At 45.4% G+C, this 13140-nt stretch overlaps 1 protein-coding gene across 3 annotated transcripts in view; it reads right to left on the bottom strand.

The window, feature by feature from the left end:
* TAOK2 (TAO kinase 2) overlaps positions 1-13140 on the bottom strand; it is an 87950-nt gene that overhangs the window by 16294 nt on the left and 58516 nt on the right. For 2 of the 3 annotated variants that reach the window (XM_073635966.1, XM_073635967.1), the window contains exons 15-17: positions 10470-10598; positions 8444-8647; positions 6550-8198 (exon numbers count right to left, since the gene is read on the bottom strand). In XM_073635966.1, the coding sequence (XP_073492067.1) occupies positions 6801-8198; positions 8444-8647; positions 10470-10598 (1731 nt within the window). In that variant the 3' untranslated portion in view covers positions 6550-6800. Of the gene's footprint in view, positions 1-6549; positions 8199-8443; positions 8648-10469; positions 10599-13140 lie in introns of those variants that run through there. The other variant, XM_073635968.1, reaches the window with a different exon arrangement.

Below are 13140 nucleotides of genomic sequence, written 5' to 3'. Positions count from 1 at the left end.
TACTGGAGTGGTCAGTCTGCCCATAGGCTTGTATATAGAAGGATGAGAGCGCCGCAAGTCTAGATTACGTTTCTCACAAGCTGACAGGCAAATCTCACTTCTATTACTGTAATCTTTGTGTTCTGCAATTACCTGCCCAGTATCCTCTCCAATTTTCTGATCACCAGATGAAAGCCCTGATGAAGCAGCATTTGTGAACGCTTTGAAAATGTGTTGGCTGTACTTTTTGATCTCTTGCTTGTGAGAAATCATTACTGGTCTTTTTCAAGACTTGTGTAGCTATCATCCTTATATACACTCCATAAACTGTTCCAGGGATCCCCCAAGCTGACAAAGCGCAGCTTCCAAAAGCTGAACTGATTGCTGGACTATACTTGGCTTTCCATCCAGCGGCCTACCAACTGGTCTTTAAAGGCTCCTCCTGTACACAAGCAGGAGACACAGGAGTCAAAGGCTGTATTCTTTCAGGTGCTTCTGATATATTTTGGGGTTGATTTTCAATAACTGGAGAGTGCAAAATCTGGTGCAGCTGTGCATGGAAGCCAATCAGCTTATAACTTCAGCTTGTTCAGTTTAAAGCATTCCGCCTGCAAAATTTTTTTTTAAAGTCAACAGCTACTGACTTTTAAAATAAGGACACTTACCTGTCCAGAGTGCCCACCATGTCCTCACCCGAAGCCGACCCGTCCCTCGGCGCCGGCATCTTCAGTAAGGAAATCAGGAAGTGAAGCCTTGTGGCTTCACAGCCTATTTCCTACAGCACATGCGCGAGTCACAGTGCGTGTTCTGAATGGTCCCTGCTGTCTTCTGGGACCTGTGTACCTCCAAGAAGACAGCGGGGGGGATGGGACAGAAGAGGGGGCCAGACATGGCGTAGTTCGCCACGGATTCTGTGGCAATCTTTCGCCGGAAGTGGGAGCAAATACCTGGATTAGACAGGTATCTGCTCCCCCTCCCCCCTGAAAGGTGCCAAATATGACACGGGGGGAGGGCCCTGATCAGCGGAAGTTCCATTTCTGGGTGGAACTCCGCTTTAAAGTGTGTCTTTAGTCAAAAAATTAAAGCGGAGTTCCACCCTAATGTGGAAAGCTCCGCTTATCTGCTTCCTCCCCCCCCCCTCTGGTGCCACATTTGGCACCTTTCGGGGGGAGGGGCGAGCAGATACCCGTTACCTTGTAAGTGCACCACAGTGACCTTTGACATTTGCGGCCCCTCCTGCTGCCTTCTGGGAGACACACACAGGTCCCAGAAGACAGCGGGACCATTCAGAAAGCGCAGCACAACTGGCACATGCACAGTAGGAAACAGGCTGTGAAGCCGCAAGGCTTCACTTCCCATTTCCCCTAGTAAGGATGTCGGTGCCTGCACCCGGAGCTGATGGACGGGTCAGCTTTGGGTGAGGACATCCCGTGCTCCCTGGACAGTTAAGTGTCCTTATATTAAAAGCCAGCAGCTACAGTATTTTAAATTTAAATTTTTTCTCCCCCAGGCTGAAACTGCAGGTATAGCTATGTAAAACATTAAAAATAAGCATCTATACTGTTTAATAATACACTGTCTCACCCTGCTCTACACATGCTCAGTTGCTCTCCATTTTTAGGCACTGCTGCGTTTGTAGAGGCCAATCTGCTGACAGCCTTAAATTAAATTATTCTTTACAGCCAAAGCAGCTGCTTCTGTTTGATCTTCAACTGCCATGCACATGTGATCAGTTAGGGCACCAGCCATTTGATGGTTTGACAGTTTACTTGAGGACACAAGCAAATGTGATAGGTAGCAATTCTGGGAATGTTTTGAAACAGTTACATAGATGGGTTTAGTTATACTTTCTGATTTACTACTGGGGAGCTGGGCTTCAACAAAAGCCTCCAGCAAGAAGAACCCGTAGCAATGCTGGAGGCAATTTACAGCACACACTAATTTTGGTAGCATAATTATTAATGTGGAATGTATGTTTCTTGCTAAAGAACATTATTTTTTATCAAGTTGTTATGGGTAAAGTTTTGCTTTAAGCTTTTGACAAAAAAAAACAACCTGGAAGCGGATTGGCTACTATGCACAGCTGCATCAGATTTTGCACTCTCCAGTTATAGTATATCAACCCCTTTGACTTGCTTTAAAGTGGCTGTAAACCTTCTTTAACTGCAAAAAAAAAACAGACCTGCAAGATAAAGGCATAATGAGCTAGTGTGCATAGCATACTAGCTCATTATGAATTACTTACTCGGGAACGAAGCCCCCGCAGCCGTCCTCGTTTCCCCCTCTGCCCGGCGACATCTCCCGGGTATCGCGGCTCTGGCACTGATTGGCCGGAGCCGTGATGACATCACACCCGGGCATGCACACGGGAGCCGCCGGGAACGGCACAGTACAACAAGCAACAGCACGTTGCTTCAGTTGGCTTAAGTGCGCATGTGCCGATCACGTCGCCATATATAAATACATGGATATCTCCTAAACCGTTCAGGTTTAGGTGATATCCAATGCAGCTACAGGTAAGCCTAATTATAGGCTTGCCTGTAGTTTAAAGTGGTTGTAAAGGGTTTACAGCCACTTTAAGGGCTGCTTCAAGTTGCTTCAGTTGCTCAAAGGAGTTCCTTGGAGCTGCTTTTCTATTTGCACTGACTTGTGCTGAGAATGGATATAAGCAAATGCCGGTGTACAGAAGACTTTATTTCCTGGCCCTGTTCCATCCAACCTGTGTGTTCGCACTGAAGCAGCAGGTAGAGGGGGGCTCCCCTTGAATTGGCCTCGGCAGGGATGCAGGACCAGGAACTAGAGCGTTGGGGTTGGGTCCCCCAGAAACATAAGGAACCGTTAAGGGGTTTACCCCCTCCAGCATCAGAACCATGAAAAAAAAAAAAAAAAAAAAAAAATCGGGCAGACTGACCATTGAAGTGCAATCAGCGAAAGATGGATTCCGATTGGTTGCTATGCATTGCTGAGACTTGCTCTTAGCCTTACTGTGTAAGCTTTTTGGAAAGAAAGCCAGCAGGTCTTATGTCCTTGGTGCAGACAGTGAAGGCAGACGCTGGGCAGGACACCTTCAGCATTTTGTTTTAAAGACAGTAGAAATTGAGAGTAGAAGGAGCTACATCAGAGTTAACCTCTTCACTGCCAAAGAGACCAGCATGAGCACTCAAACATAAAAAAAAACACAGAACAAAAATAAAACACCCTTACAAGGTGACCCCCCAGTGGTCTGATCCCATTATACAGTCCTAATGCTTACACGGAAATGATGCCCCCAAAAATAGGGCCAGGAAATGTGGTGCAGGCTTCCTTATAATGGGGAACAAAGATACTTCTCTTATGTTTTGATGAGTAGTGTCTTCTCTAATCAGCTAAAGCCAAACTCCAGGAAAACAGCTTGATTTACTAAAACTGGAGAGTGTAAAATCTGGTGCAGCGCTGCATAGAAACCAAGCAGCTTCTAACTTCAGCTTGTTCCATTAAGCTTTGAAAATAAAACCGGGAAACGGATTGGTTTACATGCTCCACCAGATTTTGCACTCTCTAGTTTTAATAAATGAACCCCAGTGCTGCACTATATTTCCCGTTACCCAAAAAAGCCGGGACAGCGACAGCACTCTGCAGAGCAACATCTTCCTGTATCACCTATCCAGATCCAGCTTTCTAATTGGACCATGAATAAGCATACCTTATTTCCTCCCTGTTCTATGATTCTCCCTATAAGTCACCTAAGCATCTCCAGAAACAAGTTAGGACTGACAGCAAGATGCAATTGCAGCCAACTGGCCCACAAAACAGTCTACCAGACCCCCCCCCCCCCCCCCCAGCTCCATTCCCCACTCTCCACCAATCCTAGGCCCAGGGTGTGCATCAGGCCTCAACTACTGTCCAAAGCAAGTCCTGGTTCTAAGCCACTTCTCCAGTCAGATGCAAGGGCCTCTAGTGCTAAGGCTCTATGTACAGCTTTGGATTTAGAGGGATCAAGTTCATAACTAAGGCAAGCCATAGATGATGCAATTCTCTTTGCATCATCACTTGATTCCTCCAACAACACAATCAGCATTGATAGGGGAATCCCTCCCATGGAGCTATTGTGTTCTCTTGGCAAAGGGGGGGATGGGGGGTGCGGCGGAGAACCGTCCCTGCTTGGAGAGCGCAGGGATTATAGCCTCTGCCAAAAATAGCATGTAAAAGTGCAAAATGCTGTTTGTACCCAAATTGATCGATGGATCGACTTGGGTACAATCAGTCTGCCCATAGATGGTTCAGCAGGGGACAGCCAAGAATCGATCCATCTATGGCTTCTATGACAGACACTCTAATGCAAAACAAAGGGTTGTGGTTGCCTAATGCAGGTTTTAGGCCAGGTCATAGTCACAAAAAAAATCTCAGGCAGGGAAGCAAAAATACTGAAAAAAGTATTACTTTTTAAAGCAGACCTTCCACCTCAGTGGCACGGTCCACTTATTCAAGGTGCGCTCCCCCTTCCTCTTCTCCCATAATGCAGGGGGTGACAACATTTTCCTGCCAAGATCTCTGGGAATGCGAAACAGCCCAAATTTTACCAGAAGCACAAGTACAATGCAGGAACATCTAGCAGGATTTTGACTACTCAACATTCTCCAGGATTTGAAGTCACCGTTGGCTAAGAGCTGAAGAAGGAAGTCGGGGAGAAGGGAGTATATATCCCCCCCCCTCACAAGTACTTTTGAAGCATTTTAGGGAGGAGCGGCGACTTGAATAAGCGGACCTTGTCATCAGCCTGCTTTAGAGAAAACGAAATTGAGGTGTGCTTTAAGAAACACTAAACTGGAGTGACTTTGTATTTTCCTGGAGTTTAGCTGTAACTTTATCCCCATGGGTCAGGTTTTAGTGCAATACAAACCTTACTATAAGGGTGCACAATTCTATCTACAAAATTGACCCTTTAATTGTTTGAAAAAGTTACTTTTCTAACAAACCAAAGCACTGCCCTATTTCAAAAAGTTGTGTATCATTTGGTTCCACACTAAAGGCATGACATTCAACTGCTCTACGGATAAAGCCTATATACCTTGGTGTGTCTTTGTTACCCTACAGGCCTCATTTCAGGACCTCATATATACTTCTCACCGAATTGGTCTGTTCAAAAAATTTACAGACAAAACTACTGTATGCTGTGACCATGTAGTCACTTTCCGTGCTTCGTGACACGGCGGCAGCAAAGCAGAGTATCGTCTGCCAATGCGGTGATATAAATTACTCTTAGAAAATATATTTATAAATTTTTATAAAGTTACTGTGTGCAAAATTGTCATCACTTAAAATAGAAACCTTTTATAAGAACTTCAAACACATATAAAATCTGTTCCCCCAAAGCAGCGGTAAACTTCACAGTTATTACTTTGCTGGGGGAGGGGGATAAGGGGGGGGGGGGTTAACTGGGGGATCGGGAAGGGGTGGGGGGGATACCAAGCAGACTTAAATCTAACATTTCTGTCTGCTTTAAAGAGCAAGGGGGTGGAGTAATACGATCAGTGCAAACTTACCCGTTTGCTGCATAGCAAAAAGGGTCTTTGGTGCTTCAGGCCCAGGTCAAGTGAAATAACTGCGGCATTACATAATGTGTCTCCCAGCAGCTCTACATTGTAAATGCTGACGTCAGCAGAGCCTCCATTCACTCTACTGATGTTGGTGCCCCTATTGGAGGGCTACCATAGCATTAGACACATTTTAGACAAGTTGCCAGCACACTGATAAGCTTTTTTCAAAAGAGCAGAGCTATTTTTATTGCAAGATCAAATAGAAAAGCAATGGTTCAGGACTGTGCAGGGACTAGAACAATGCCTGATGAAGGATCCCTGCATGGTCCTGAAATGTTGTTCCTCTGAGATCGTGCAAAAAAGAAATAAAGAGCCTTGCACTTTGAAACACGCTTGTTGGTAGGCTGGCAACATTCCTTACCCATGTCATGCACTGTGCCCAGTTAGAAGTTGTTGCGCCACCCTTTTATCCATATGGTGGATTCAAGTAAGGTATGCAGGAGGAATATACTTCTTGCCATGGCATTAGATCATGTGACCTGGATTTGGAGCACCGCAAAACCAGCTTGTTATTATAAACTAAAGCCAAAACTTTGAGTGGTAAGGTGTTAGAACCCCTGTCAGGTTTTTCAATGGTGTCAGTGGCCTCTGCAGGGAGGATATACCCTCTCTTTGGTCCTGGTGACCACTGTTCCCAGAATTGAAAGTGGAGGAAAATCTAAAAATGTGGGGTTGTCACCGGTACAGGAACCTGTAGGGTAGGGTAATCTGTCCTGACAACAGGAAATTTCCCTTAGAGAAATGTCCGCTCACTTCTCATTGGGGTTGATTTACTAAAGCTGGTGAGTGCAAAGTCAGGCTCACTTCTGCACAGCAAACAATCAGCTTCCAGGTTTTATTGCCAAAGCTTAAATTGAACAAGCTGAGGTTAGAAGCCGATTGGTTTCTTTGCAGAAGTGAGTCTGATTTTGCACCATCCTGCTTTAGCAAATCAACCCCATTGTGTCTACAGAAACAGGACATGAAGGGACGCAGATGGTAAAAAAAAAAAATTCTGACAGGGGTTTTAATTATTCCGATACATTTTGCCAAAGGCCTCTAATACTTGTTTAAAGCAGACATAAAGTTAGAGCTTTGGACTGCTTTAATTGTTACACTGGTGGCACAGAGGAGGGGGTGACTGATACTGGAGATAGCATCAGATTTTGGGGTGACATTTTCATGTAACAATTCCTTCACTCTAGCTCCATGTAATAAGGCACATTACAGTTTGGAGAAAGGCTGCAACATCTTGTGCCTGCTCCTTCACCTCCAGGGGATTAGAGGGTTTGATCGCCTGGCTACACTGGCTCTTCCCACTGACCTCCCTACTTGTGGTCCCCGCTGCTCCCTGCGCTTTGCGGCTTCCCTCTCTCTCTGCTCGCGGCTCATTAGTCTCGGAATGCGGCTGGGCCCTTCCTGTCTCAGGAGTTTTAACCGTTCCATGTAATCTAGCGCTACTGGAGGCAAGACTGCACAGAGCCTCCGCACCCCTTTGGTCAGGCTCTGGTTTACTATTTTTGCCATACGCGATGGAGCCCTGAAAAGCCTCTTCCACCAGGGCTCCTTGCTGCTGGCCCTGGACTGCCTGGCGAGCACAGGTATGCGGCTCCTGTAGCCACCTTTGTACGTTTTTGGGAAAAGGGAGAAGAGCCCGCCTTCTCGCACTGCTCCACAGCGTTGGAGGACCCTGAAGACTGGCCGCGGCAACCGCAGCAATGCCTTCAGCCATAATTTACGCCCTCGCTTTGGCCACTCCTTAAGCCATTGACTTGATGGCTTTCCCACAGAACCAGCCACCAGGGAAATAGACAGGAAAATCCCAGGGGAGGTGAACACCCCGACCGCTATTGCCAACACTGGTACATAATACAGCCTAAGCCTGTAACTCATGGCCAGCACGGCTAGGGCCCCCCAGCTCTGCGCCAGTAACATGAAGGAGGCGGGGCTTAGAGCAAACACCCAGCACAGCAGTATGTAGCCACAGAGCAGGCTGGCCCCAAGGGTCTCTAGAGCCACGAGCACAGAGTCTAAAAGTGGCCCTGGCCTCCAAAGGGTGAGGAGCGCCAGCAGCAAGGGAAGCAGAGACCACGGGCAGGAGGGTCTGGAAGCTGCCAAAAGGGTTAAAACAGCACAAAGAGCATGGCTCGGTAGGGAGGAGGAAACCTGTGAGTGCCCTGGGCGGAGGGAAACCTCCGGCTCTGCCACCTGTACAGACGTCAACTCAAAGTAGGAGAAATCAGGGCCTGGACTGCCATCCGCCATGGTGCGCTCTGAAGAAGCCCCTGCGTCTGCAACTTGTTCCTCATCCTCAGAGCTGCAGAGGCTGAAAGTGCCACTTTCTCCCCCCTCCTCCTCATCATAATCATCCTCCTCCTCCTCCTCCTCATCATCCTCCTCCTCCTCCTCCTCCCCAGGCCTTACTTTCAGGCTCTTGGGCTGCTGTCGAACTTCAGCGGCATGTTTCTGGCGAAGCTCCTGCTCCCGCCGCTTGTTGTACTCCAGCTGGTTTCCCAGCTCTGTTTGGTGCTGCATACGGATCAGTTCACTTCGCGTGTGCTGCAGCAGCTGCAGGTGGCGGAACTCCAACTCCTGGGTGCACTCGTGCTGTCGCAATAACATGGCACACTCCAGGTCTCGTTGCGTCTGCTTTTTGTTCAGCTCCTGCCCAAAAAAACAAAAAACAAAAAAAAAAAAAAAAAACACACACACATTCTGTTATTTACAGCTTATAACAAATCTGAAGCATTAGACACTTGTGCATGCATTAACAAGAAGACAAGTCAACATTTGTTTATAAGTTTTGGAAAGCAGTTGTGGGAGCAGTTGGATCCTCTGCAGGTTTTTGCTGCCTATGTTTCCACCATTCAACCTCTCTTTATGACCAAGAAGAGGAAACTGGCACCCACCTCTCGGAGAAGGTCTTGGTCCAGGTTGTGCCTTGCCAGCAGCATCTTTCGCTTATACTGTCGACACTGGAGCTCAAAGTACTGGCGCTGCCTGCGCAGGAGGTTGGCCTCCTCCTCTGCCTGGTAGTGCTGCATGCTCTCTTTCTGGCGGAGTAACCACTCCTGCTTCTCCCGCTTTGGCGTGCTCTGATTCTCCTGTAACTCCTGGCAGGAAAACACACACACATATAATATAATATATATATATATATATATATATATATATATATATATATATATATATAATCATCAAATATTCAGGCCACGTGAAGCCCAAAAGAAGTCTTTTCTTCTTGAACTCTATGTAGGCTAGCATTCTAAAATAGAGGGGGTGGACAGACACAGTTCTGAGGCCCTCAAATCCCAGACTGCATATTAGCTGCTCTTTCATTGTTTGGACAGCAGGTAAGAAATGTTTAGCAGCATTTAATTATAGAAGATGCTCTCCCCAGTGTTCTGCTCCAGGGACCCCTCAACTCCTCCTCCACCCATCTCATCCCTCTGTAAACTGTGCTGTTCATCCTATGCGCTATATATCCCTATATTCCACAACCCCCTGCATAATGTACTGTGCATCCTATACTTCACATCAGACCCCATTGGGGCCGCGACTTACGTATGTGTTTGCTTCTGCTCGTGAGCATGGAGGGATGGGACGCTTTAAATTTTTATTATTTCATTTTATTTTTTTATTTTTACACTGTCCCTCTAATTTTTTTTTTTTTCTGATGACTTTTATTGCTATCAGAAGGAATGTAAACGTCCCTTGTGACAGTAATAGGCGGTGACATGTACTCTTTATGGAGAGATCTGGAGTCTATAAGACCCCAAATCCCTCCTTTGCACTTAAAAGCATTCAAAACACCAAGTTTGGCTGTTATGAATGCTGTCATTTTTCTTTTAAATCTGGTGCCTTTAAGTCTTCTGTAAACTGGAAGTGATGTTATGACATCGGTTCCGGGTTACTAGATTCGAGACCCGATCAAAGCCGATTCCAACTTCATGCGGACGTGCCGGCTGGTCGCTCGGGCCTCCCGGTGCAACAGGAGAGCCCGGGCGAGCCACAGAAGGCGGCGGGCGTGGACGTCCCCTCCCGCTGCTTGGGGATGCCAGCTGAGCAACTTCTTGGGCCACATCGGTTGTCATTAATAGAATGCCAACCGCCGGCTCTACAAAAAATGTCCGCGGGCCGGGTGCATGTAAACTCCACACCCCTCTGCACACTTCTTTGTACATCCTATACTCCACACAACGTTACATATCTGTGTACATCACACATTCCACACCACAGCCCTCTGCACACAGTGCTGTACATCATTTACTCCACATCCTACATTCCAGACCACAAGCCTAACCTGTACACAGTGCTGTAAATCATATACTCCACACCACACCCACCCCTCTGTACATCCTATTTTCTACAGGTCTCCCGCTGAACACTATGTTCCTATATTTTACAGCAATCCCTCTGCACACTGTACATCCTATACTCCATAACCCTCTTCTCATATTTCACCCTGCACATTGTGCTGTACATTCTATACTCCATACCTCTCTGTACACTATGTTCCAATATTCTACAGCAATCCCTCTGCACACTGTGCTGTACGTTATAAATGCTACACTACAGCCCTCTATATCCTATACTCCATACTCACCCTGCACACTGTGTTGTGCATCCCATACCATTTATCTAAATACACCACACCCCTCTGCACATCTTATATTCTACAGCACTCCCCCCGTACACCCTAAAGTATCTTCCACACCATGCGCCTCAGCATACTGTGAATAGATAGATAGATAGATAGATAGATAGAGAGCTATAGATATATATCTATAGAGTGATACAGATATATATCTATAGAGAGATACAGATATATCTATATCTCTATTTATATCCTATTCTCTACTAGCTTGTAGACTCAGATTACAGAAAGTATCCAATCCAGTCAGCCCTTGGTTTTGACCCCTCCGTTTTGCTCACCTCCTTGAGCTGCTCCTTGCGGATCTTGTACTGCCTCTTCTGGCTCTCCAGAAGGTTGGTCAGCTCCTTCTTTTGCTGGCCAAGGATGTGCTGCTGAAACTTCTTTTCCTCTGTCATAGCTGACTTGGCCTGTAGGCAAGAAAGTTAAAATTTGTTTATTATATTAGAATGACCCATGTTAACCTTTTATGTGAAATCCAATAAACTTCACTTAGCTGACCTGACATTCCAACATATTTATAGCTCTTTTAAAAGTTGGTAGCACACTAAGGCTTACCATCTACACCGGACTTCCCAATAAATTTCACATGTCCATTTTTATCTCTCTTCATTCCAAAAAGTTTTTTTTCATTCTATATTACTCACCTTGATGAGTTTTGATACTTTTGTTAAAGTGGCTGTAAACCCTTCCATATACCCAGTGAAGTTACTGGCCTCAGGTGATACACAGAAACGAACCCTCCTACATAAGTTGTACCTATTTATCTGCAGTCTTCACTCCTCTATATCCATTCAAAGTGCAGAACTTGCAAAGCTGGTCTGAGAGTTCAGAAGAGAAAAAAAAAAAAAGGGGGGGGGGGGGCAGAGAGATGAAATTACACTGTGGAGAGCTCAGAGCCGATTGGAGAGCAGAGAGCCCCCCCCTTTCACACAGGAACAGAGCTGAGGCTGTCAATCAGCTGGAGATCCCCCCTCTGTCACCATTTTTCTCTTGGTGTCAGGAAAACTTGTCAGAAGTGATTCATGCTCATAGCAGAGGAATGAAGAAGCAGACAGGAATGACTCTTGGGCTGCATTCACACCTGGGCGTTTTGAATCGCAGGCAGATAAATCGCACTGTAGTTGTGGCAAATCTGCCCGTGATTCGCCAATGTGTAAATGCAGCCTTAGTGCTCTTAATTGAAACAAGCACATACTATAGAGGAATATTCTTTGTTCACATTTCATATCAGAGGTTTACAATCACTAAGTCTGAACCTATTTTAGTTGCCTAGCAATACAGACTGGTACGGTCAGATTCATCCTGTCCACATTACCAGCAATGCTTTTTTTTTTTTTTTCCCAGAGATCTAAAGCTCTGTAATGGGAAAAAACTACTTTAGAAATTCTATGGCCTTATGTGGAAACTGCCTTAAACCACTTCAATACCGGGCACTTTCACCCCCTTCCTGCCCAGGCCATATTTCAGCTCTGTTGTACTTTGAATGACAATTGCTCGGTCATGCAACACTGTACCATGCTTCTCCGAAAATAAGTCTGGGTCTTATATTAATAGTGGCAACAAGACACAGTAGGCCTTTTTTCAGGGTAGGTCTTACCATGTAATGAGTTACCTTCTCTCCTCCTCTCCCTCCCTAGCCTGTCAGGAATCCCCAGTGTGAACCGAGTTAAAATGCTTGTAAAATCCTATAATCTACTCTATTACAGTAGTATGAAATGTACAATGTGTGCGTTTCTGTAATATAACCCTCATTATAGCGCCGCTCGGTGCTTCCGTGACCCGCCGGAGCTCTCTTCCCTGCTGAGCAGTGCAGAGGGGGGGCCCGAGATCCCCCGCCAACAGCTAGGAGAAGGAGGAGGAGAGCGGCAGGAGGTCAGCTGAGCGCCGCTGTACCGAGGGTATTTGGCACAATTAGATTACAGAAACACACACACAGTTTACATTATATAATACTGTAAAAGAGTGGATTCTAGGATTTTATAAGCATTTTAAACTAGGGTTTATTTTCAGGGTAGGGCTTATATTGCAGCCCTCCTGGAAAATAACAGTAGGTCTTATTTTCAGGGTAGGTCTTATTTTCGGGGGGTTCTTTTGGTGGTATTTAATCACCAGTGGGCTTTTTATTTTATGCTAAATAAATGAAAAAAGACAAAATTTAGACAAAACACTTTTTTTTTTTTTTTTTTTTTTTTTTGGTTCTAAAATTTTGCAAATAATCTTTCTTCATAAATTTAGGGCAAAATGTAGTCTGCTACATTTCTTTGGTGAAAATAACCCATTTTTTTTTTTCTTTTACATACTTTCGCTAGTACAGTGTCATCATATAATGGGTGTGGCGGTGATCAGGGACACTGACTGGTGACAGTATGTTAAAAAAAAACAAAAAAAAAAAACACACATTTTGATTAGAACAATACAGTGTTACCATAGTAACATTGTACTACTCTGGGTAGTGATCAGGATTTTTTTTAAATACATTACGATTGCTTATACCAGTGAATTTCACTATTATAAGCAACCATTTTTACTTAATGAAATTGATTCAGTGATTTTCTTGTGATTAGCCACAGCTAATCACATGATTGGTCTTGTCTGTACCATGTGATCACTGTGACCAATCACAGCTAGAAACACAATTGTACACAAAGAAAGGCATATATGGAAGCCATCCATTGTTTACAATTGTCATGTGATCTGCTGTAATTGGTCACAGCAATCACATGGTATCGTCAGCGGCCCAATACAGTGAGATCTGTCTTTAGCTGTGTCCGGTGGACAGAGCCATGTACACATTGCGCTGCAACACGGCCCATGGGGCGTTCTGGGAGGACGTCATATGACGTTCAACAGGAACGACGAATATCCCACCTGGCCATCATTTGTCTATAAGCCGGGCGAGAACTGGTTAAAGTAAACATTTCCTGAGAAACACATGAGGGCTGTCTATTT

This window comes from Aquarana catesbeiana, linkage group LG06 (genome assembly GCF_042186555.1).
Source record: "Aquarana catesbeiana isolate 2022-GZ linkage group LG06, ASM4218655v1, whole genome shotgun sequence".
NCBI classification, from domain to species: Eukaryota; Metazoa; Chordata; class Amphibia; order Anura; family Ranidae; genus Aquarana; species Aquarana catesbeiana.
Note: the sequence above shows the minus strand (reverse complement) of the source record. Positions and strands in the feature narration are given on the sequence as shown.